This window comes from Ranitomeya variabilis, chromosome 3 (assembly GCF_051348905.1).
Source record: "Ranitomeya variabilis isolate aRanVar5 chromosome 3, aRanVar5.hap1, whole genome shotgun sequence".
Taxonomy (NCBI): domain Eukaryota; kingdom Metazoa; phylum Chordata; class Amphibia; order Anura; family Dendrobatidae; genus Ranitomeya; species Ranitomeya variabilis.
In genome coordinates this window covers 722,853,533-722,877,218 of record NC_135234.1, presented here as the reverse complement: position 1 = coordinate 722,877,218, position 23,686 = coordinate 722,853,533, and the positions used below count along the sequence as shown (strand labels likewise).

The window sequence follows — 23,686 nt, the reverse complement described above, 5'->3', positions numbered from 1 at the left end:
AAGAGCAGAAACAGAAGGTGGAGCTAAGAGCAGAAACATAGGAGGTGGAGCTAAGAGCAGAACCTCAGGAGGTGGTGCTAAGAGCAGAAACGTAGGAGGCAGAACAGAGCAGAACTGCAGAAGGTGGAGCTAGGAGCAGAGCTGAAGGAGGCGGAGAAAAAAAGTAGAACCACTGGAGGCAGAGCCAAGAGCAGAACCGCTGGAGGCGGAGCCAGGAGCAGAACCGCTGGAGGCGAAGCCAAGAGCAGAACCGCTGGAGGCGGAGCCAAGAGAAGAACCGCTGGAGGCGGAGCCAAGAGCAGAACCGCTGGAGGCGGAGCCAAGAGCAGAATGCGCAGAGCCACAAGTTGCGGCAAGCAGAGCCGAAAGGTGCGCAGCAGAGCAGAACAGAGCTGCAAGTTTGCAGCAAGCAGAGCCGCAAGGTGCGCAGCAGAGCAGAATGGAGCAGAGCTGCGGGTTTGTTGCGAGCAGAGCGACGCAGAGCAATAGGTTGCGGCGAGGAGAGCAGGAGGGAGTGGACACAAGGGTACGCACAGCTGAGTGGGAAAGGCAAAAAGGCAAGGAAACAACATAGTCCAGAGTACAGACAGGGAAAGACACGGGAACAAGAACAGGACAAGGATTCAGGCCTGGGTATGCAGCCCCAAGGGTGGCAGAGACAGGACAGGACCTGGCAGCTCAGCAGCAAGACACTAACTGAGGGAGAAAGTTGCTCAGGCATTCCCCTAGTGGTGGGAATGCCTTAAGTACCTGAGGCCTCTTGGCAATTGGCTGGGGACACCTTAGGAAGGTGCACACAGTCTCAATAAGAATCAGGAGTTGCCAGCGCCGCCCCCTAAGCACACATGCAGGAACCATGCACAGAGCAGACAGAAGACATGAGGCACACAGCATGGAGCCGGCAGCAGAAAGAACTCACAAAATGGCCCTGAGTAGTGAGTAAGTTGGTGTGTAAGGCAGGTGGGGGATGGGAGGCCATGCAGTGATGCCGGCAGGGTTGTTACAATCTCTACAGCCTACCACTCACTACAGCTCCATCTTTCTTAAGCTGGACATACATAGTAGATGACAGCCATGTCAGCCAGCTCTCCCATACACAAGAGCACTCACTCGGCCGAGTGTTCCTGTGTTTCATTGAGAAAGCCGCTGATTGACGCGTCTGCTTATGTCGGGGAGAAGAATGTGATTGGCAGTCCAATATCGGAAATGTCCGATCGACATCTCTCCAAACTATCAGATGGCCGGCATCTCCATAAACATTAGACCGTTGGCCGAACCAGTTGATATTGGCGGGTTCAACTGACATTTTCCTAATGTTTTTGGGTCTTTTAGACTTCCTCTGAACCACAGGCTCCAAAACCTACAACCTCACATGTGATGGTAAAGATTTGGAAGATTTCAATAGCTCCCCTTATGTCTCCTTGACATGAATTCTCAAGACTCGTTGCACTTCAAGAATTCAGCAGTGGGAAGAAAAAAAGACTTTAATTCTGTAAGTGAGACAGAGTATTTCTGACATATATATCATATGTCATAGGTCCAGAATCTACAGCTGCCTCACTGATGGAGGTATTTCTAAAACAGGCCGCAGAACTTTTCTGTGTAAGTTAAATGTGATGTTCAGTTTTGTATCACTACGACCTGGATGCACTAATATAATTATAAAAAAAGCCTAGCACTGGATGAGAGATTCGGTGTATAATGTTGCATCCTTCAAATTTCAATATTAATAAAGATTATAATGATATTATCACATTTTCTTACAAACCTTATTGAGTCACTGAAATAAATGCCGCTTCCAAGGTTTCCAATATCCGTCCTTTCACCACCAAATTCTTCAACAATAATCTTTGGCATCATCAGACCACTTTAGGGAACACAAAAGAGATAATAAAAAAGAATAAAAAATACCAAGAGTAAATCATAACCAACGTTATCCATAATAATATGGGTAACAAGATTTACAGGACCTTATAGCACAGACTGGAATAGGCCCCTTCTAAGTTATTAAGGTCCCTTGTGTTTTGGAAGGCTATGGACTTTGTATATCACTCTTATTCTATGGCATATTCCACCTCTCCCTGCTCTGTATATTGTGCATCTTTTGCATAGTCTCTGTTCTTTTCTTTCAGATCTACCCATCTTTCTCCTAGGCTCTCAGTCTTCTAACCTAGCCCTTTCTTCTACAGGCATGTGCCACGTTCGAGGAATAGCCCCTTGCCCAATAATTTTTTAAGAATAAATGTGGGGCATCTCAGCTTCTGGCCCCCATAACAGCTGTGTGTTGGGGGGGGAAGGGGGCTTAGACTATTTACTTGTACAGAACAATGAATTAAAAAAAAAAAAAAAGGAAATGTGCAAACTTACCGAGAGAAGATCCCAACAAAATTGCATGGAGAAGAAGCATGCAGCAAGGGCCGGACGTTTCCTATGTCAGACTTAAAGTTATTGGCCTCACTCATTCTCCCAACTCGAAAAACTCTTAAGATATTAAATTCTCTATTGCTGTACGAAGAAAAAAAATATGTCACATAACACAAAAATGGATCCTACTCACGCTGTCAAAAACAAACTCACAATATGAATATATAAAAGAACAAGAAGAAAAATTGAGCACTGCTGCTTAGTTACTCGGAACCAGTATACCCAATGTCAAGCAGCAGCTGCAAAAGCCAAAAGATTTTAAAGTATATAAAAAGAGGGGAATAAACCCAATATTACCCCTCTATAAATCCCTGTATTTTGGTTTTCACTTTGTAAAAAAAAAATATAGGTGCTGGGATGGGACTCTACTAAATGGTGTGGGAGGCGTCTTACATAAATAGCAGCTAGAAGAATTCGGCTTGTTCAGTTTGGAAAAAAATCATAAGAGGTAATATTATTAAGATGAGTGAATATGAACATGGTTAAAGGTGTTGTCACCGATCAGAATTTTTTTTTTCAGAGGTTCTTGTAGCCATAAAAAATACAAACCAAGCATTATTCATTCTCCCCGAGTCTAGTGCTGAGTTTCAACCGCTGCCCCAGTCTCTGTTGATTGGCTGCAGAGCTGTCATCACGTCAACAGCTCTGCAGACAATCAGTAAACTTAACGACTTTGCCAGTTTAATCTGGCATGTTGATGGTTGGTTGGATGGTTTGTCTGAGCGATTAATCGGCTGCATTCTGGCTGATGGTGAACTTAGGTGTATGGCAGCTTTAGGATAGTCAAACTGTAGAATGCCTTCCCCCAGGAGCCGACACAGACAGAATAGGGCCCTTGTACAAGAACAACATATGGGCCCTTTGCAGTCCAATAGCTCATCATAATGTACAATTCCACCTATTTTGGAGGTGGTAGTGGTCTTTTTACATCTTGCGGCCCTGTGCGTTGCCGAGGTTGAACCAATGGTTTGTTATGACTGCCCCTGTCCTATCCCAAAAGGTAGTAGCGACTGATATTAAAAAATAAAAAAAATAGAATATCACTTTAAGTGACATGTTTTTCTTTCTTCGTCGGTTTTTTCTTTGTAGAGTAAGTATGGAAAGAGGCAAAGGGAAATCTTGTAGGCTGATAGATAATTAAGCTCTACTTTTCTTCTAGGTGAAGCTAAAAAGTATGTAAAAAAAGGGATTTACTAAGTAAAATGCATTAGCAAAATGGAGCAGACATCAGGTACATTATGTCTAAAACTGTAAGGTAGAAATGATAAGTGTCAAAGACAAAGTGCCAAGAAAAGGTGTTTCACAAATCCTGAACATGGTTCCCACAGGAATATTTTTCTATATGAATAAAGCTTAAAGAGGACCTGTCACAAGGTCAAAAGTGGCCATTTCTAGCTCTTATTTTATTGGCACTGTTCATAGAGTATTCATTTATTGTGTGTTTTTTTTTAAGTCCTGCAAACAGAGGTATGGGACTTTTTATTCAATGCAAGAGGGTGTGGCTCATATGGTAATTATGTAAAACAGGCTAAAGACATACCCCCCAAAAATCCTGTAAGCCACACCTCATTGATAAATACTATAAAAATTTGCACTAAATAAAATGCCTATATCTATGGGACCGTATGGCTGAATTAAAAAAAAACAAAACAAGAATACTCAAAGGAGCAACAGGAAAAGTATGAACAAAAACTGGTAACTTTTGACCTGGTGATAGACATCTTTGTCATTTACCTGTGATTGTGATCCAGAATGTCCTGCTTCACCTGGTGAAACTCTTCAGAGTTTGGGTCCACGTGTTCTATTCTGCACCTCAGGGCTTGGTATTTGGCCGTAGAGGAAGGAGTGTTTCGAGATAAGCTAGTCTCGCAGACGTTAATCATGTCCCTAATTACCTAGAGATGGTCAGCAAAAGATGAAAGATGAGTCTAAATACTTTCAGACAAGTCTGCAGAAGAATATGTGACCTGATCGGTAGAAGGTGTAGTCACCTGTAGATGTAGAAGAAGGTGAACAAAGGTTGTTAACTGTTGATGAAAGGTTGAACTTGATGGACCCGAGTCCGTAACTATAGATCAGAATATTGACTAACTGTCTCACATACCGTACTTACAAGTTATAATGAATTTCTTTTACATCTTTGAAAGTCACTTTTCACCTTTCATCTATGGCCTATGCCTCAATTCGGCAGGCGTATCCCAATTCATGAAACAAAGACTCATACACCCATGGAAAAAAAGTAAGACAAATGATACCAAAATTGGTGCCTGCAGACAAAAAAGAGAAATGGGTATATACTGTACCTGGCACAAGTCCTGCTTAACTGTCAAGAACTTCATATTGATGTTATTCTGTCTCTTTTCCTTGTGTGGGATACATCGGTAGAACTCTTGCATCATCTGAGAAATGTCTTCTTCTCGGTCTTTCTTGACTAACGCATTTCGGACCTGACACAGGATTCCTTCAGCTTTACTAAGCTTCAGAGGGAAAAAAGAACAATAAAAGTTATAGTTATTCATTACAAAATGTCATAAATATACAGTATATGAGCAAATACTATTTATGGTAGAGTTTTATTGCACCAAAACATAAAATTTGGGTGTAATAAATCAATTCTCTATGGTTGTGTTCTTGAGGAACATGTCTACTTGGCCTAAAAGACTACATTTATATAGAGAGATGAGGAGCTATAGCTCAGGAACGGAGAGGCGTGGGAACAAAAGAAAAACAATGCCGGATTCAGGAAAACAGGAGCATTTACACCGGGTCAAAGAAATACGTATTTAGGGCAAGTGACCGGTCCTATTTAACAGCAGGCAACTGAAATATGAGAATATTTTTCCCTTCAAAACAGGTAATTTGAAGCAAATGCTTGTTATGCACTTTAAAGGGGTTGTCCAGGAGTTTTATATTGATGGTCTTATCCTTACCCTAGAATAGGTCATCAATATCTGATTGGTGGGCATACCCATCGATCAACTGTTCCCGGTGTCAGCAGCAGCCAGACGTGATCAGTTACGGACATGCACAAGCCGGGGACTGCACCTAAACCCACATTCACATCAATAGGGGCGGATGTGCAGTACTCCACTGTGATCACTATGACGTTCCACTCCACTACTTAGCACATCTGGCTGCTGCCGGCACCCTCACCGTTCAGATACTGATGACCTATCCTAAGGACAGGACACCAATATAAAAAGTCCCACTGAACCCTCTGAATATTTTGCTTCTGTATTTTTTTTTTTATGCCCAGTCGTTATATTACTTACATCATTCAGACTGATATTTTCCACAGGGCACAAAAGTATAGCGTCCAAATGTCCAACCGCATCCACCCACATTGACTCCACCAATCCAGCGACCTCTGGGGACAATTCTGTGATGTTAATGGCTTCTCCGAGCAGGACCTTTTCATTGAAGACAAAATGTGTTTAACAACTGAACATTTTCTCGGCCTTAAGTATGAAAGAAAAACGTGCACTTGTTGAAATAAAAACCCAATATTCTAATATTTATTAAATAATTATTAATTTTATTTTATTTCTGTAATGAATGTGGGTAAATTCACTTCCCTTGTTCCTGCCTCGCAATAATAAGTACTCGACTCAATGATTACTGAGAAAACTGAAAAGTGGCCGCGGTTTCTACAAAAACAGGGTCGCTCATTGTAGTTTGTGGTTTCCATAACTCCAATTTATTTAGTATCTCTCGGAACAAGTAAGGATCATTCCTGTCCCAGCATTAAAAGGATTAGATCGGAATAATGCTTTCATTCTTCTGCGCCTTTTACGTTTTTGGAGACACAAAAAGTTTGGGGTTTTTGTGTAAATTGTCTATGTGACTATGACTAAGCAAATTGGGAAGAATTTATGAAGCAAAATGAGCAAGAATTCTATTGCATCTTGCACTATATTTACTAGGTTTTAGAGACTTTTTGTGCCTTATTTGACAAGTGTGTGTGGCCTCACTGAGAAGCAGCATGGCCTAATGGTCCAAGCTGTGATACTGTGCACCAATTAAGTGGTGGGTGTAAATTCAAGACCCATATACACATTACATAATCGTCAACCAATCATACCAAGTGTGGGTTTGATGCCATTGGCTGACCATCTAATTTGTATAGGAGCCTCCCGACTGTCGGGGGAACATAACCACCACCGAGTGGTTGGGACTCAATGCCTGATCCTTTGGTACTACCTGGAGATAAGCTGCTGCCAGCAGTGGCTTTCTCATGCAGAACACTGTATATGGCCGGGTTTAGACTAGATACTCTGAAAATAAGCCAAGTTTATCAAACAGCATGAACCATTATGACAAACCAGGGACAATTTAAGACTGACTCGTCTAAATTTGTCTGAGCATCAGACAGCAATAATTCTGCCCCAATAATTCTCATCAGGCCGGTAATAGACTGAAATGGAGAACATAATTAAATGCAATTCTTGTAATGCTTCGCACATATCCTGTACGTATCGACAATGGAAGGTTTTCTGCAATCAAACCGAACATATGTCATCTACATGAAACCGATCGTTGGTGCCAAGTGCTCAGACGAGTCATTGAGAAAGGTGAATAAAGGTACTTCTCGATATCACCTTCTGCAGAGCTTTGGAAGCCAAATTCTCAGCGTGCAATGGGATCTTGTTGATTTGAGTGAATCCTTTGTTTTTCATGTCATTAATGCGATGCTCATATTTCTCACAAGCCTTCTCTGCAGTGTCCACCAGGTGAAAGGTGAGCTCTTTCTGTACAGGGACAAGATTGATATAAAAAAGGTATTGTTAAATATGAGTTTTTATTTATTTTACTCACTTATATAGCACCATTAATTCCACAGGTCTTTACAGACATCATCATCATCACTGTCCCCATTGGGGCTCACAATCTACATTCCCTATCAGTATGGTCTTTGGAGTGTGGAAGGAAAGCGGAGAACCTGGAGGAAACCCAGCAAATATGGGGAGAACATACAAACTCCTTGCAGATGTTTTCCTTGGTGGGATTAGAACCCAGGACCCCAGCCCTGCAAAACAAAAATGCTACATGCCATATATAATTTTTTTTTTAAAACAAACAGCATATGGACCTATAGAAATCAATGGATCCATTCACACTTGATCCATTCCATTTGTTTCTTTAACAGATCCCTGTGTCCGCTCTTTCAAATTCAGCGCTTGTCCTATTATGAGCCGTCTTTACCAATAATGAACCTGCAGTAAAGTGGCGATATACAGAGGGAAATCCTCTTCGTGCCGCACTTTATAGTTTACTTCTGCATTGTGTTTATTCACATATTCATCATTATTGGCCACTCAGTTGTAGCTGTGCTCACTCAGGAGAAGGGAGGATGAGGCTCCATGGTTAAATGAGCCAAATAAGGTGCATAGGAAATAAGACACATTATTGGGGTATAGACAAGTTTGGACACTCATGTTGCCCATTGGCGGGTTGCGACTTGGAGGAATGCTCTCCTAGAAAATTTACACCTCATCTATTGAAAGAAAAAAAAACATCCTGCTGACTGCTCTGGGTTCCAGTCTGGTAATCACTTTGGTGTTCCTGCCCTCGGGGAAGGAGGGGTGCCGAAAGACATTTAATTAGAATGTAGCTGATGGGTGACAGGGACGTAATTATTCCACTAGGCCTCCTTTTCTGCTTAATGGTACAACAGGCAACAGTGAGGTGAAGTGCTCTTTTCTCCCTCCTCGAAATGGTGTGGTCATCCTCGAATTCACAGCCTGCCTCCTATGGACATTATGTAAAATTGATTTACCTCAGCATCTATGAATTGGCCATTGATGCTAAGAGGAGCCAACACATTTAGTCTAGAATCTATGTCCTCGTGGCGGCTATACCCAAGGTCATCATATGTTTCACCCAATAAGAAAGACTCCAGCAGGGTGGCCCATCCTGACATACTTCCTTTACGAGTACCAAAAGAAAGCTGGAAGAAAAAGTGGATGACCCTACGGCTCCAAAGACACAGAGGCTCTACTGGGCCTTCTTTTCATCTTGAGAGTAGGGAAGGCATTGTTGAGGTCATTTTTCTTTAGCTCCATGTCCGCAGGAGAGGTAGAGTGCCCAGGAGAAGATAACACTTTACTTGAGGTGTATTTACATTGCATGATTATCGTTAACGAGAATTTCTCAATGAGTTAAACACAGATCATGAGTGGTTTACTGTGTCAAGGCAGGTAGTGTCATCCTGGTTTGTCAGGAGCAGGCTTGGTTGGGGGGCAGAGGGGCAGATGCCCACTCCCGGCCACTCTCCCAGCAGCTGTTGCTTTATCGGACAGGCTGGCCCTGTATTCTTTGGGTGTTGGGCTCACCGACGCCAGCGCCTATTTCAGCCTAAGGATTGGCAAAATAAAAATGTGATCTATCTACATTTTGGAATGCCAAGTATCTCTATATTTTTGGTCTAACGGACTGGAACCCTTCTTGATCACCCGATCCTTTCTACAAGAGTGCCGTATACCCATTAGATTATATTCATCAGCCACCATTTTTTTTAAAGCCTGTTCCCTCTGCACTTTTAATGCAGCGGCCAGAGATAAGCAGGCTAAAGATGGGCAGCCGCAACCCGAGGGCCACTGCTACGTGATTACCCCTCAGGAGCAACCCCTAGCCAACCCCTAGCTATACCCAATGCATCATCTATGTCCCCAAATGACCAGAATGAGAATAGTGGGCACTCTCAGTTTATCTTAACACCTATTTAATATTAGACATTTAATCACTCAACTTTGTTCAGTTTGGAAGAATTGTAATATAATGACCTGTGTAAACACACAAACAGATTTGTGATCAATTATTCTTGCTTTTTTCGATCATGCATACAGGTCCTTCTCAAAAAATTAGCATATAGTGTTAAATTTCATTATTTACCATAATGTAATGATTACAATTAAACTTTCATATATTATAGATTCATTATCCACCAACTGAAATTTGTCAGGTCTTTTATTGTTTTAATACTGATGATTTTGGCCTACAACTCCTACTAACCCAAAAAACCTGTCTCAATAAATTAGCATATCAAGAAAAGGTTCTCTAAACGACCTATTACCCTAATCTTCTGAATCAACTAATTAACTCTAAACACATGCAAAAGATACCTGAGGCTTTTAAAAACTCCCTGCCTGGTTCATTACTCAAAACCCCCATCATGGGTAAGACTAGCGACCTGACAGATGTCAAGAAGGCCATCATTGACACCCTCAAGCAAGAGGGTAAGACCCAGAAAGAAATTTCTCAACAAATAGGCTGTTCCCAGAGTGCTGTATCAAGGCACCTCAATGGTAAGTCTGTTGGAAGGAAACAATGTGGCAGAAAACGCTGTACAACGAGAAGAGGTGACCGGACCCTGAGGAAGATTGTGGAGAAGGACCGATTCCAGACCTTGGGGAACCTGAGGAAGCAGTGGACTGAGTCTGGTGTGGAAACATCCAGAGCCACTGTGCACAGGCGTGTGCAGGAAATGGGCTACAGGTGCCGCATTCCCCAGGTAAAGCCACTTTTGAACCAGAAACAGCGGCAGAAGCGCCTGACCTGGGCTACAGAGAAGCAGCACTGGACTGTTGCTAAGTGGTCCCAAGTACTTTTTTCTGATGAAAGCAAATTTTGCATGTCATTCGGAAATCAAGGTGCCAGAGTCTGGAGGAAGACTGGGGAGAAGGAAATGCCAAAATGCCTGAAGTCCAGTGTCAAGTACCCAGTCAGTGATGGTGTGGGGTGCCATGTCAGCTGCTGGTGTTAGTCCACTGTGTTTCATCAAGGGCAGGGTCAATGCAGCTAGCTATCAGGAGATTTTGGAGCACTTCATGCTTCCTGGCACCTGCTCACAGTGCCAAAACCACTGGTAAATGGTTTACTGACCATGGTATTACTGTGCTCAATTGGCCTGCCAACTCTCCTGACCTGAACCCCATAGAGAATCTGTGGGATATTGTGAAGAGAAAGTTGAGAGACGCAAGACCCAACACTCTGGATGAGCTTAAGGCCGCTATTGAAGCATCCTGGGCCTCCATAACATCTCAGCAGTGTCACAGGCTGATTGCCTCCATGCCACGCCGCATTGAAGCAGTCATTTCTGCCAAAGGATTCCCGACCAAGTATTGAGTGCATAACTGAACATTATTATTTGATGGTTTTTTTGTTTGTTATTAAAAAACACTTTTATTTGATTGGACGGTTGAAATATGCTAATTTATTGAGACAGGTTTTTTGGGTTATCAGGAGTTGTAGGCCAAAATCATCAGTATTAAAACAATAAAAGACCTGACAAATTTCAGTTGGTGGATAATGAATCTATAATATATGAAAGTTTAATTGTAATCATTACATTATGGTAAATAATGAAATCTAACACTATATGCTAATTTTTTTAGAAGGACCTGTAGATACAAATCACACCAATGTTACCAGGAAGTTCTGCTCACAAAATTACATTTATACAAACAGTATATTACAAAAGTGAGTACACCCCTGTATACATTACTGAAATATCATATATCACAAGAGTCATAGATAAGGTTTCTTGCAGGCAATAAGTATTGTTATGATGAAAATGTTGACCAGACAATAAAAAATTATTTTTCACACCACCAAAAGTTGTCAGTGTCTTAAAAAACTATTCTAAGCAATCAGACCTTTCCTAATGTAGCACCATTTACCTGAGATGTGTTGGGAAACCCACAAACTGTAGATATCCTAAATGGAAAAGGACCGTGTTTGCTAAAGCAAAGAAGCTCAACAATTGCATATTCTTTATCCTGGAAAATAAAGATATGAATATTAAGGCAACTCATCAAAGAATTCTAGATATATTCACCATATAATCCGCATTGGGCTGAGATACTTTGCTTTCAACAGGAATTTATTCTGAGGACCTAAACACAAATACGTCTGCACTAGTGATGGGCGAACCCGTGGATGTTCAGAGCAGAACAGTACCTGAACCCGGACCCCACTCACATGAATGGAGGGCCCGAATGTCCAGTGTTTGCCATGTGCATAACAGTGCGGCAAACACTGCTTCTGATTGGAGGTAAGATCATTACCGCCCCTCAGAGAGCCACGGCTCCGACGCTGTCAAATGACAGCGTGAAACCGCAGGTAAAAAGTTTACCTACAATCACAGGCGTCGGCTGACGGAACTACTACTCCCATCAGCCTACGCTTGCTGCCGCTAATAACAGTGATAGCACGTGGCGGCTGATGAGTATTCATCAGCCAGCGCCTACGCTATAAATAAATAAATGAAAAATAAATTTTACAAAAAATTAAGTGGGTTCCCCTGTATTTTTGATAACCAGCCAGGCAAAACTAACAGCTGCGGGCTGCAACTCTCAGCTATCAGCTTTAGCAAGGCTGGTTATCAAGAATAGAGGGGTCCTCTTAATTTTAATTATTTAAATAATTTTTAAAAAAATGTTGTGGGGTCCCCCGTTTCTTGACAACCAGCCAAGCTAAAGCAAACAGCTGGTGGCTGGTATTCTCAGTCTGGTAAGGGGCCAAGGATATTGGCACCTCAGCCTAAAATTAGCAGCCCGCAGTCACCCCAGAAAAGGCACATCTATTAGAAGATCAGCTGTCCATTTTGCCTGGCTGGTTAACAAAAATACACGGGAGCCCACAATATTTGGTAAAGGTTTAATAGGTTATTTCTAGTTTCATAAATGAATATTGTCAGATAGTGTTTGTAAAATCAAGCACTTTTGCAATTAACTGCTTATTAAACTTTCTATCCATTCTTGAGATATTAAAACTTTTCTTTTGTTTACAGGTCATTGCCTAGGAGACAAGCACTATCCGACAATACCCATTTATGAAGATGGGAACAATCCTTTAAAGAGTACTTATCTATTTTTTAATTTAATAACTTTTCCATAACTTACATGTCCTGAAGATTAGTGGGGACAAGTCCAGAGACCCCAATTAATTGCTCCAAAATGCTCTGAAGAGTGCTCAGCAGGTAGAAGCACTAAGCTCCTGGGGTGTACAGGCTCACAGACATTCTGTCGAGCCCGCACACCGCTCTGTGTGCACGCTCATGCAGAAGAAGCTCAGCACTTCTGCCTGTTAAGTAGGACTTTTCAGAACTTTTTTCCAGCATTCAGTGGGGGTCAGCCAAACGACCAACAGCCAATGGTCCCTACATGCTCATACATATACCGAATATGCTCGGCCAAGCGTTCACATGTGTTCTATGGTGATAGAAGAGTGAACTTGGCCACACACAGGAGAATGCTGCAGACAGTTCCACGCGTCCAGGACGAACATATGTGATAGGAAGATGAACACCAGTAATTACAATCTAAAGAAAACACAGTAGATAGAATTTATTGAATTGTGCTCATCTGTTAATCATTTTTGGGGAAAAGAGAAGGAATGATCATATTAAGAATATACATTTTCAGTGAAAATGCAGTTTTTCCGGTCTTAAGATACAAGTCTGCATTCACTCTATGTGACTGCAGACTTGTGAATCCTCACATTGCACACTGAGAATGGTGAGGCTTCTCCGGTGTCACTGCTGGGAGCGGCAGGCACATGACAGCAAGTATGTGATTTGCATCCGTGCAGTCATGTGTCGACTAGACGTGCGCAGCCTCGCTAGTCAGAATGTGGCTGCTAGTATGCCCAGTCCCAGCACTCCTCACGTCACAGCGTGCAGTGAACGCGATGTGAGGATTCACAAGTCTGCAGTCACAGAGAGACTGCAGACTTGTAGCTTAAGACTGGACAACCCCTTTAAGGATACATTCCCACATGGAAAAAATATGCAATGGATTGTCTGCTGCATATTTGCTTGCAGAAGATCTGCCGCATTTCTTAACATGTCATGCCCACGCTACAAAAAATATTTGCAATATCTGTAGCTGAATTCCGCACGTCAATTTATCCCGCTGATGTCATTGCATTAATGGAAGTTTTCAATGTGTAATTAAATTGTGCAATCTTGACAAATAATACAAATAAACATTTTACTTTTTTAAAACAGCAGTATTTTGCCACTTCGGTGTCCTCTGGAATACTATCATTTTCACTGTCTTCAAATTCCATATCCTCTTCTAAATTACTAAAGATAGAAAAAAATACTTGTTTACTGCAGGGTTCAATACAGTCTAATTATAAAAAATCTATGGGAAGTGAGGAATCATTTAAGGGTTTTGGGCTACATTCCCACGATGAGTTTTTAGTGAGTTTTTAATGTTGAAGATTTTAGAGAAAATGCCAGTAACATTTCTTACTTAACAGGTGCAGAAAATCTGCATCATCAAAAACTCACCAAAAAGCTCATTGTGGGAATGTAGCCTTAGATGCCAGAAAACTGCCAAAAAAAATCTTGTTAAAGTGCCATTTCATATTTTTCTCAAACATGTGCAACTTTTTCGCTATTTACTGACTCCCCAGCCTTTTTTGAAAATTGGGTTGGAAAGTTGGAATGGTAAATTAGTATAGGGTGTCGCTGTCACACACAGTGTAGGACAGACTATGTGCAACATAAAGGGATAAGGGAAGGGGAACCAAACGCTAGGGAAGGGGGGAGTGGAGACCACTAGACTGTTCTAACGTCACCCTGTCTCTCCTACCATCCCTATATAGGTTCCGCAACTATCGCTGAGCAGGAAACCTAATCCCTGCCTCACCCTGGCAATAAGCCCTGCAGCGGGGAGGACAGGATGAGCGCTAGTCAATCCTCACTACCACTGAAGACAACTGGGATAGACAAACGAAGCATGGGAACACTTAACTTGAGAAGTCTCAGCTCCATGCCTCAAAAGGGAAATGCAAATGGCAATAACACCCTCAACTCCCAACAGGAAGTTGGGAGTTATTAACACCCAGATCCAGGTGACAACATTAAGGTCGGGGGAGGTGGCCACTAGTCTGCAAGGTCAACCGCTGAGACCTTCTGCAGCCAGATGCAGTGTGACAGTCTGCAGCCTCTGACACACTCGAGACAGTCGCAACTATGAGGACCTTTATCCTGGGTTGCAAGCTTGTGTATTTTAGCCAAAATATCAACCAATACCTCAGGTATTTTATACATAATTTGTCGACTTCTCATTGTACATTTTTCCTTTTTTATGCAGTGTGTAGCTGAGCTCTTTCGGCTGGTTGGGTGAATTGGGGTGTCTCTCCTTTGTGGGGTGCATTGATATAGTGAGCAGCACACCTGATCTAATAGCATAGGTGTCATCAATATGCTGTAAGCCAGACACTGTGTATCACACGTACCTATATGACTGGCGTCCTATGCAATTTTCATATGTGTGCAGCTTTAATACTACGCGACCACTCCCTCCATGAATTGGTAGGGTTGTGAGTGGTCGTTTCATCAGTGTTTTGCACCTGTGCTGCCCCCACATTTATCATGGGGCTAACAGAATCATAGAATGTTAGCGTTGGAAGGGACCTCCAGGGTCATCGTGTCCAACCCCCTGCTCAATGCAGGATTCACTAAGCCATCTCAGACATATGTTTTGTCCTGCCTCTGTTTGAAGACTTCCATTGAAGGAGAACTCACCATCTCTCATGGCAGCCTTTCCGCTCATTGATCACCCTCACTGTCAAAAAGTTTCTTCTAATATCTAATCTGTATCTTCTCCCTTTCAGTTTCATTCCATTGCTTCTTGTGTTTCCATGTGCAAATGAGATTAATGATGATCCCTCTACAATGTGACAGCCCTTCAGATATTTGTAGACAGCTATTAAGTCTCCTCTTAGCCTCTCTTTTGCAAGCTAAACATTCCCAGATCCTTCACCATCCTGGTAGCTCTTCTCTGAACTTGCTCCAGTTGTTTCTCAATGTCTTTTTTTTTAAATGTGGTGCCCAGAACTGGACACAGTATTCCAGATTGTTTTTGTCCCAATGGTGACACGCATCACCTAACCTCGCCCCTTTACGACATGTCCGCTTCTGCGCAATACGCCCGGTTTCCCTTACTAGGAACCGGAACTACCCAGCGGCCGAGACTCTGTGCTCTGTTATTTAAACTTGAGCACATTCCCACGTACCTCCAGCACAGCGGTGGATGCCGCGGCCATCAGGACTCAGGTAAATCCCCATTATCTCGGCCTTACCATTTTCCATCCCACTGGCGCCACACAGTCCTCTGCGGTATAGCGCCTATATCCATAAACTGGATATTTTCTAAATCCTCGCAGTATCTTCCACACAGGTTTAGTCCAGTCTTCATTCTATTCCTCCCCGAGGCATTTACTTTTGGTAAGTCCCAGTTCTTATAGCTTTCTCCTCCACTCCTTCTGTTGGCCTCTTATTCTGGCCTCTCATAAACAACATCACTGCTATCCTCTCCATAGGCTAAACACAGCCATCTATCATCACGCTACTCCTCACATATGGTATGTTCACTAATTATGTGGTTTTTTTGCCCAGTATAGTATATCTTCCTATTTATGATTATGTCCGTATGCCTTTGTTTGTAAACCACCGTATCCTTCTACTAGCGTATACCAGATACATTCTGCTGAATACATTTTGTAAATACTTTGTTTTGTTGTCACCCATTGTTTATTATTGACTTTTATTTATTGTATATGTTTGTACATACTTTTACAGTCATTGATAAAGGTCCCGGTTAGGGACCGAAACGTTTGGCTTACACTGGGATGAATAAAATCCTTTATATTCCTTCACCGCTAAGTTGAGTGCTGGGTCTTGTTTATATAGTATTCCAGATGAGGCCTGACCAAGGATAAGTAGAGGGGATAATTACTTCTGAATCATGAGATCTAGATTTTGCGTTTCTCTTAATACATCCTAGAACTGTGTTTACCTTTTTTGCTGCTGCATCACACTGTTGACTCATGTGCAATCTGTGATCTATTATTATTACCCAAGTCTTTTTCACACGTGCTGTTGCTTAATTCTTTTCCTCGCATTCTATAGATGTAATTATCTTTTTTCTTGCCCAGATGTAGAATCTTGCATTTCTCCTTGTTAAATACCATTCTATTAGTCGCTGCCCATTGTTCAAGCTTCGCTAGATCCTTCTGAATCCTTTGTCTGTCTTCTCTAAGGGTACCGTCACACAGTGAAATTTCCATCGCTACGACGGTACGATTCGTGACGTTCTAGCGATATCGTTACGATATCGCAGTGTCTGACACGCAGCAGCGATCAGGGATCCTGCTGAGAATCGTACGTCGTAGCAGATCGTTTGGAACTTTCTTTCGTAGCTTGATCACCCGCTGACATCGCTGGATCGTTGTGTGTGACAGCGATCCAGCGATGTGTTCGCTTGTAACAAGGGTAAACATCGGGTAACTAAGCGCAGGGCCGCGCTTAGTAACCCGATGTTTACCCTGGTTACAAGCGTAAACGTAAAAAAAACAAACAGTACATACTTACATTCCGGTGTCTGTCCCCGGCGTCTCAGCTTCTCTGCACTGTGTGAGCGCCTGCCGGCAGGAAAGAGAGCACAGCGGTGACGCGGTGACGTCACCGCTCTGCTTTCCGGCTATGGCGCTTACACAGTGGAGAGAAGCAGAACGCCGGGGACAGACACCGGAATGTGAGTATGTACTGTTTGTTTTTTTTACGTTAACGCTGGTAACCAGGGTAAACATCGGGTTACTAAGCGCGGCCCTGCGCTTAGTAACCCGATGTTTACCCTGGTTACCCGGGGACTTCGGCATCGCTCCAGCGCCGTGATTGCAAAGTGTGACCGCAGTCTACGACGCTGGAGCGATATTCATACGACGCTGCGACGTCACGAATCGTGCCGTCGCAGCGATGGAAATTTCACTGTGTGACGGTACCCTAATGTTAGCTATCCCTCCTAGTTTTGCATCGTCTGCAAATTTGATTAGTTTACCTTCAGTTCCCTTATCTAGATCATTTATAAAAGTGTTGAACTACACTGGGGCCAGGACACAGCCTTGAAACACTCTTCCTACTGGATGTGCAACCATTTGTTACCACTGCATCCTGTTAGTTCATTGGTAATCTGACCTTGTGTTGGTAAGGCTGTATGTTTTTCTGTGATGTTTTTTAAATGCTAAAGCTGTAAGCCAAACTATGAATTTCTAAATGGCGCTTTTAAACATTTACAATTTTATGACATTTACAACCTTTAGGCCATATTTTTCTTCATCCAAGAAAACCCCTTTAGAACATTTCCCTATTGATATGCATAAGTTTTCCTAAAATGTATCAACTTTATTTGCAATTCTTTGAAATATTTCCATTCAATCTCACAAATGTTTTTCATAAAGGATCATTTTCTCCCTTTCTTTACATAAGGGCTTCACCAGGACTTTAGACACCATAAATATTTTATATTACCTATGCAGTGTTTCTTTAGTGTTCAGTTTTTGTCTCCTTTCTTGAAATTGATTTTTCTTACAATCTGAAAAAAAATCCAAAGAAAAAATATTATTACCATATTATTATTATTTTTGTTTACATTTTGACTGAATTCCAGACACTATACCAAACCTACTTGATGATATTCTTTACACAATTGTTTAGTTGGGTATGTAAATGTCCAAGTCTGTTTTTGTTGTTTTTGTGCTGTATTATGTTTTGCATTCAATTCTCAAGTTTCATGGGCGTGGGGAGCAGTGAATATTCATTTGTCTTTAGCAGCGGGCACAGGCTTTAGCCACAGCAGCCGGCTCCTGCCACCTGCTGACCCCTAGCACGCGCCAAATGCAACTGTATTGGCATTATAGATGCCGATACAGTTGAAAGCAATGAAGGAGGGGAGCGCGTCAGATGACGCTCCCTCCCCCATCATTCCCTGCGCAAATGCCATCACTTCATGGCGCACCATGCCGTGTGGGCCGGGCAGACAACAGGGCAGCTGCTGAGACCGGAGCAGAGCCTGGATCAGCGGGGGAACAAGGAGAGGTGAGCATTGTGGTTTTTTTATGTTTTTTTTTTTTATATATATGTCAGTGAGTGAGGTACTGATGGCTGTAATACTGTGGGGCTGGATTATATGCTATGGAGGGGGCTACATTATACTCTATGATGGTCTACATTATATTCTATGGGGGAGCTGCATGATACTGTATGAGGGGCGGCTGCAGGGTCTACATTATATTCTATGGGGAGGCTGCATTATACCCTATGAGGGGTGTTATGGACCTGGTGGTTAGGAGCACCCGAAATGACCTGATGGTTAAAATGGAAAAACCTGGGACAAGCTCTGAGGACGTGGTAACTCTACTGACCGCAATCCCTAATCCTATCACACACACTAGAAATAGCCGTGGAGCCAGGGCCGGTTTTAGGCAAAGTGGGGCCCTAGGCAAAAGTTTAAAATGGGGCCCCAAATACTAACATATTGCACATCACACAGAAATAGTAAAAAGATCTAATGTTAAAAATAATAAAAAAGACAAAAAACCTGCTATTCTCACCTTCCGTCATCCGCCAGTGCGCGCGGCTGCCGCCAGCTTCCGTTCCCAGAGATGGATTGCGAATTTACCCAGAAGACTTAGCGGACTCGCAAGACCGCTAAGTCATCTGGGTAATTTCGCAATGCATCTCTGGGAACGGAAGCTGGCGGCAGCAGCGCGTGCATCGGGACAGCTTCGCTGGACGCCGGAGGTGAGTATATAACAATTTTTTATTTTAATTATTTTTTTTAACATGGATATGGTGCCCACACTGCTATATACTACGTGGGCTATGTTATATACTGCGTCGCTGCTATATACTACGTGGCCAGTGTTATATACTGCGTGGGCTGTTATATACTACGTGGGCTGTGCTATATATTACGTGGGCTGTTATATACTGCGTGGCTGCTATATACTATGAGGGCAGTGTTATATACTATGTGGGCTGTGTTATACACTGCGTGGCCACTGTTACATACTGCGTGGCCTGTATTATATACTGCGTGGGCTGTGTCATATACTGCGTGGACTGTGTTATATACTGCGTGTCTGCTACAGTATATACTATGTGGCTGCTATATACACACATACATACATATTCTAGAATACCCGATGCGTTCGAATCGGGCCACCATCTAGTAGATTACATAACCACGATATGTCTGGTATCTGCTCTACATATACCATACATACATACAGATACACATATAAATACAGTATATGCAAACACATACATATACCATCCGTAAAAAAAAGGGAAAAAAGTCGGACCGCACCAACAGTCTGGGAGAGATGTGGTGGGAACCGCTCACCTGCACGCTGCTGGCCAAGGCATCGAGTCCTGGGTGCCGAGTTCCACAGAAGAAATCCAATGGTAAATGTCAGTGAACGTAGAAAAGGAACGCACTCACTAGACGCCCGATGCAGGTGACTTTATTGATACATGAAACACATCTTTACGGCCGGGGGTGCTGGATGGGGAGTGCGGCGAAGCTGGACAACAGCTGTTTCGCGCCTGGCTGGCGCTTCAACAGGTCAGTGCATACATATACCATACATACACAGATATACTATCATACATACACATAGCGTACATACACATGCATATACCGTACATTCACACACATACCGTACATACATATACCGTACATACACAGATACACATACATATACCGTACATACATATACATGCATATACCGTACATACCTACACACATACCGTACATACATATACACGTACTGTACATACACACATACAGTTATGTACACATATTGTATACACATACCGTACATACATATACCATACATACACACATATACACATAAATACAGTATACCGTACATACATACACATACCGTACAGAGATACACCGTGCATACACAGATGCACACATATACCGTACATACAGATACACATACATGTACCGTACATACACACAGTATATACACATATAGTATAAACATACCGCACACATATACATACTGTATGTACATGCACATAAACATACATATACCATATATACATACAAATTTATTGCACATACACAGATACACATACATATACTGTGCATACATACACATACTGTACATGCATACACACAGCCATACAAATATACCATACATACACACATATACCGTACATATATACACAGATACACACAGATAGAAACATACACATAGATACACACACATACAAGCATATACATACACACATACCAATGTGTGATATCAGCTCACAGGTGATCAGAGGAGCCCTGGATGAGGTCACATAGTTCAGCAGGAGAGGGCTGCAGAACCCACTGCTGTGGGGGAAGGGGCACAGAGCAGGCAGGACTGATATCAGCCCCCTTGTGCTGCCGTGTTGTGTGTTGTCCCGTGCAGTGAGCCTCCTCCCCCATCTCTTCTCTGTGAGGTGCAGCCTGCTCTGATTAGAACAGTGGAGGGAGCAGAAGACACACACTAAGTCCTGCTCTTCCTCCATGATGGCTCTATGTGCTGTGCTGTGGGGCCCCTGACTGTAGGTGAGCACTCACCATTAGGACATGCCATGCAGGAGGACAGACGGCAGCCAGTGAGCGCTCTCCTCAGTCTGGTCACTGTGAGGTAAGGAAAGCGTTCATTGGCCAGCGTCCCTCCCTGCATGACACGCCCCCTTTTTGATCTCCTGCACTTCGCGCCCCGCTCTCTGATTACAGGAGGGAGTGAGAGGGGCCCGATCCTGCATGATACCGGGCCTGCCTCCAGGGCCCCCCCTCCACCTCTGGGCCCCGGAGCAGTGCCATCAGCAGTATGTCCAACCCTGGCTGGGGGCCCCTAGGCAGCTGCCTAGTCTGCCTGCCCCTAACGCCGACCCTGCGTGGAGCGTACCTAACTCTCCCTAGACGCCTCTTCACAGCCTAAGAGCTAACTACCCCTAAAGATAGAAATAGTAGCCTACCTTGCCTCAGAGAAATTCCCCAAAGTAAAGGTAGCCCCCACAAATATTGACTGTGAGTTAAGAGGAAGTAACAAACACAGGAATGAAACAGATTTTAGCAAAGGAGGCCGAATCTTCTCTAGACAGACAGAGGATAGGAAAGGGAACTATGCGGTCAGTATTAAAAACTACAAAAACCACGCAGAGTGTGCAAAAAGACCTCCACACCGACTCACGGTGTGGAGGTGCAGCTCTGCACCCCCAGAGCTTCCAGCTAGCAAGGAAATATCATAATAGCAAGCTGGACAAAAACATAGCATGTACTAAGAAATATATTCAAAAAACCAATGAACAGCAAATGAACTAGCAAGGACTTAGCTTCTGCTGGAGTAGACAGGTCATCAGAGAAATCCAAGAGAGATCTGAACCAGTACTGAGACATTGACAGCTGGCATGAATTAACGACCTGGGCAGAGTTAAATAGGGAAGCCAGCAGCAACAATAAACGAGGCAGCTGAGAAAGCCACCCTCAAACATCAGCAGTTCCACTTAAAGCCACCAGAGGGTGTCCAAGGACAGAACTCACCAAAGTACCATTCACGACCACAGGAGGGAGTCCGAGAACGGAATTCACAACAGTATCCCCCCTTGAGGAGGGGTCACCGAACCCTCACCAGAGCCCCCAGGCCGATCAGGACAAGCCAAATGAAAGGCACGAACCAAATCGGCAGCATGGACATCGGAGGCAACAACCCAGGAATTATCCTCCTGACCATAGCCCTTCCATTTAACCAGGTACTGAAGCTTCCGTCTCGAAATACGAGAATCTAAAATCTTCTCCACCACATACTCCAACTCCCCCTCAACCAACACCGGAACAGGAGGATCAACGGAAGGAACCATAGGCGCCACATATCTCCGCAACAACGACCTATGGAACACATTATGGATGGCAAAAGAAGCTGGAAGGGCCAAACGAAACGACACAGGATTGATAATTTCAGAAATCTTATAAGGACCAATGAAACGAGGCTTGAACTTAGGAGAAGAAACCTTCATAGGAACAAAACGAGAAGACAACCAAACCAAATCCCCAACACGAAGTCGGGGACCAACACAGCGACGGCGGTTAGCAAAACGTTGTGCCTTCTCCTGAGACAACGTCAAATTGTCCACCACGTGAGTCCAAATTTGCTGCAACCTGTCCACTATAGAATCCACACCAGGACAGTCAGAAGGCTCAACCTGCCCTGAAGAAAAACGAGGATGAAAACCAGAATTACAAAAAAAAGGCGAAACCAAGGTAGCAGAACTAGCCCGATTATTAAGGGCGAACTCGGCCAATGGCAAGAAGGTCACCCAATCATCCTGATCAGCAGAGACAAAGCATCTCAGATAGGTCTCCAAGGTCTGATTAGTTCGTTCGGTTTGGCCATTTGTCTGAGGATGGAACGCTGAAGAAAAAGACAAATCAATGCCCATCTTAGCACAAAAGGACCGCCAAAACCTAGAAACAAACTGGGAACCTCTGTCCGACACAATGTTCTCCGGAATGCCATGCAAACGAACCACATGCTGAAAAAATAATGGAACCAAATCAGAGGAGGAAGGCAATTTAGGCAAGGGTACCAAATGGACCATCTTAGAAAACCGATCACAAACCACCCAGATGACAGACATCCTTTGAGAGACAGGAAGATCAGAAATGAAATCCATGGAAATATGCGTCCAGGGCCTCTTCGGGACAGGCAAAGGCAAAAGCAACCCACTGGCACGAGAACAGCAAGGTTTGGCCCGAGCACAAGTCCCACAGGACTGCACAAAAGAACACACATCCCGTGACAAGGAAGGCCACCAAAAGGACCTAGCAACCAAATCTCTGGTACCAAAAATCCCAGGATGACCAGCCAATACTGAACAATGAACCTCAGAAATAACCCTACTAGTCCATCTATCAGGGACAAACAGTTTCTCCACAGGACAGCGGTCAGGTCTATCAGCCTGAAACTCCTGCAGCACCCGCCGCAAATCAGGGGAGATGGCAGACAAAATCACCCCCTCTTTGAGAATACCAGCCGGCTCAGAGACTCCCGGAGAATCAGGCAAAAAACTCCTAGAAAGGGCATCAGCCTTCACATTCTTAGATCCCGGAAGGTATGAGACCACAAAATCGAAACGGGAGAAAAACAGTGACCATCGAGCCTGTCTAGGATTCAACCTCTTGGCGGACTCGAGGTAAGTCAGATTCTTGTGATCAGTCAAGACCATCACGCGATGTTTGGCTCCCTCAAGCCAATGTCGCCACTCCTCGAATGCCCACTTCATAGCCAACAACTCCCGATTGCCGACATCATAATTACGCTCAGCAGGCGAAAACTTTCTAGAAAAGAAAGCACACGGCTTCATCAAAGAGCCATCAGAACTTCTCTGAGACAAAACAGCCCCTGCCCCAATCTCAGA

At 43.4% G+C, this 23,686-nt stretch overlaps 1 protein-coding gene across 11 annotated transcripts in view; it reads right to left on the bottom strand.

Annotated features, from left to right (window-relative positions):
* Positions 1–23,686, bottom strand: part of PARP4 (poly(ADP-ribose) polymerase family member 4) — a 318,181-nt gene that overhangs the window by 239,113 nt on the left and 55,382 nt on the right. For all 11 annotated transcript variants that reach the window (XM_077298347.1, XM_077298349.1, XM_077298352.1 and 8 more), the window contains 9 exons: positions 17,747–17,810; positions 13,420–13,510; positions 11,103–11,201; positions 7,023–7,172; positions 5,697–5,834; positions 4,728–4,901; positions 4,159–4,319; positions 2,368–2,505; positions 1,769–1,867 (listed from right to left, as the gene is read on the bottom strand). In XM_077298347.1, coding sequence (XP_077154462.1) covers positions 1,769–1,867; positions 2,368–2,505; positions 4,159–4,319; positions 4,728–4,901; positions 5,697–5,834; positions 7,023–7,172; positions 11,103–11,201; positions 13,420–13,510; positions 17,747–17,810 — 1,114 coding nt within the window. The remainder of the gene's footprint in view (positions 1–1,768; positions 1,868–2,367; positions 2,506–4,158; positions 4,320–4,727; positions 4,902–5,696; positions 5,835–7,022; positions 7,173–11,102; positions 11,202–13,419; positions 13,511–17,746; positions 17,811–23,686) is intronic.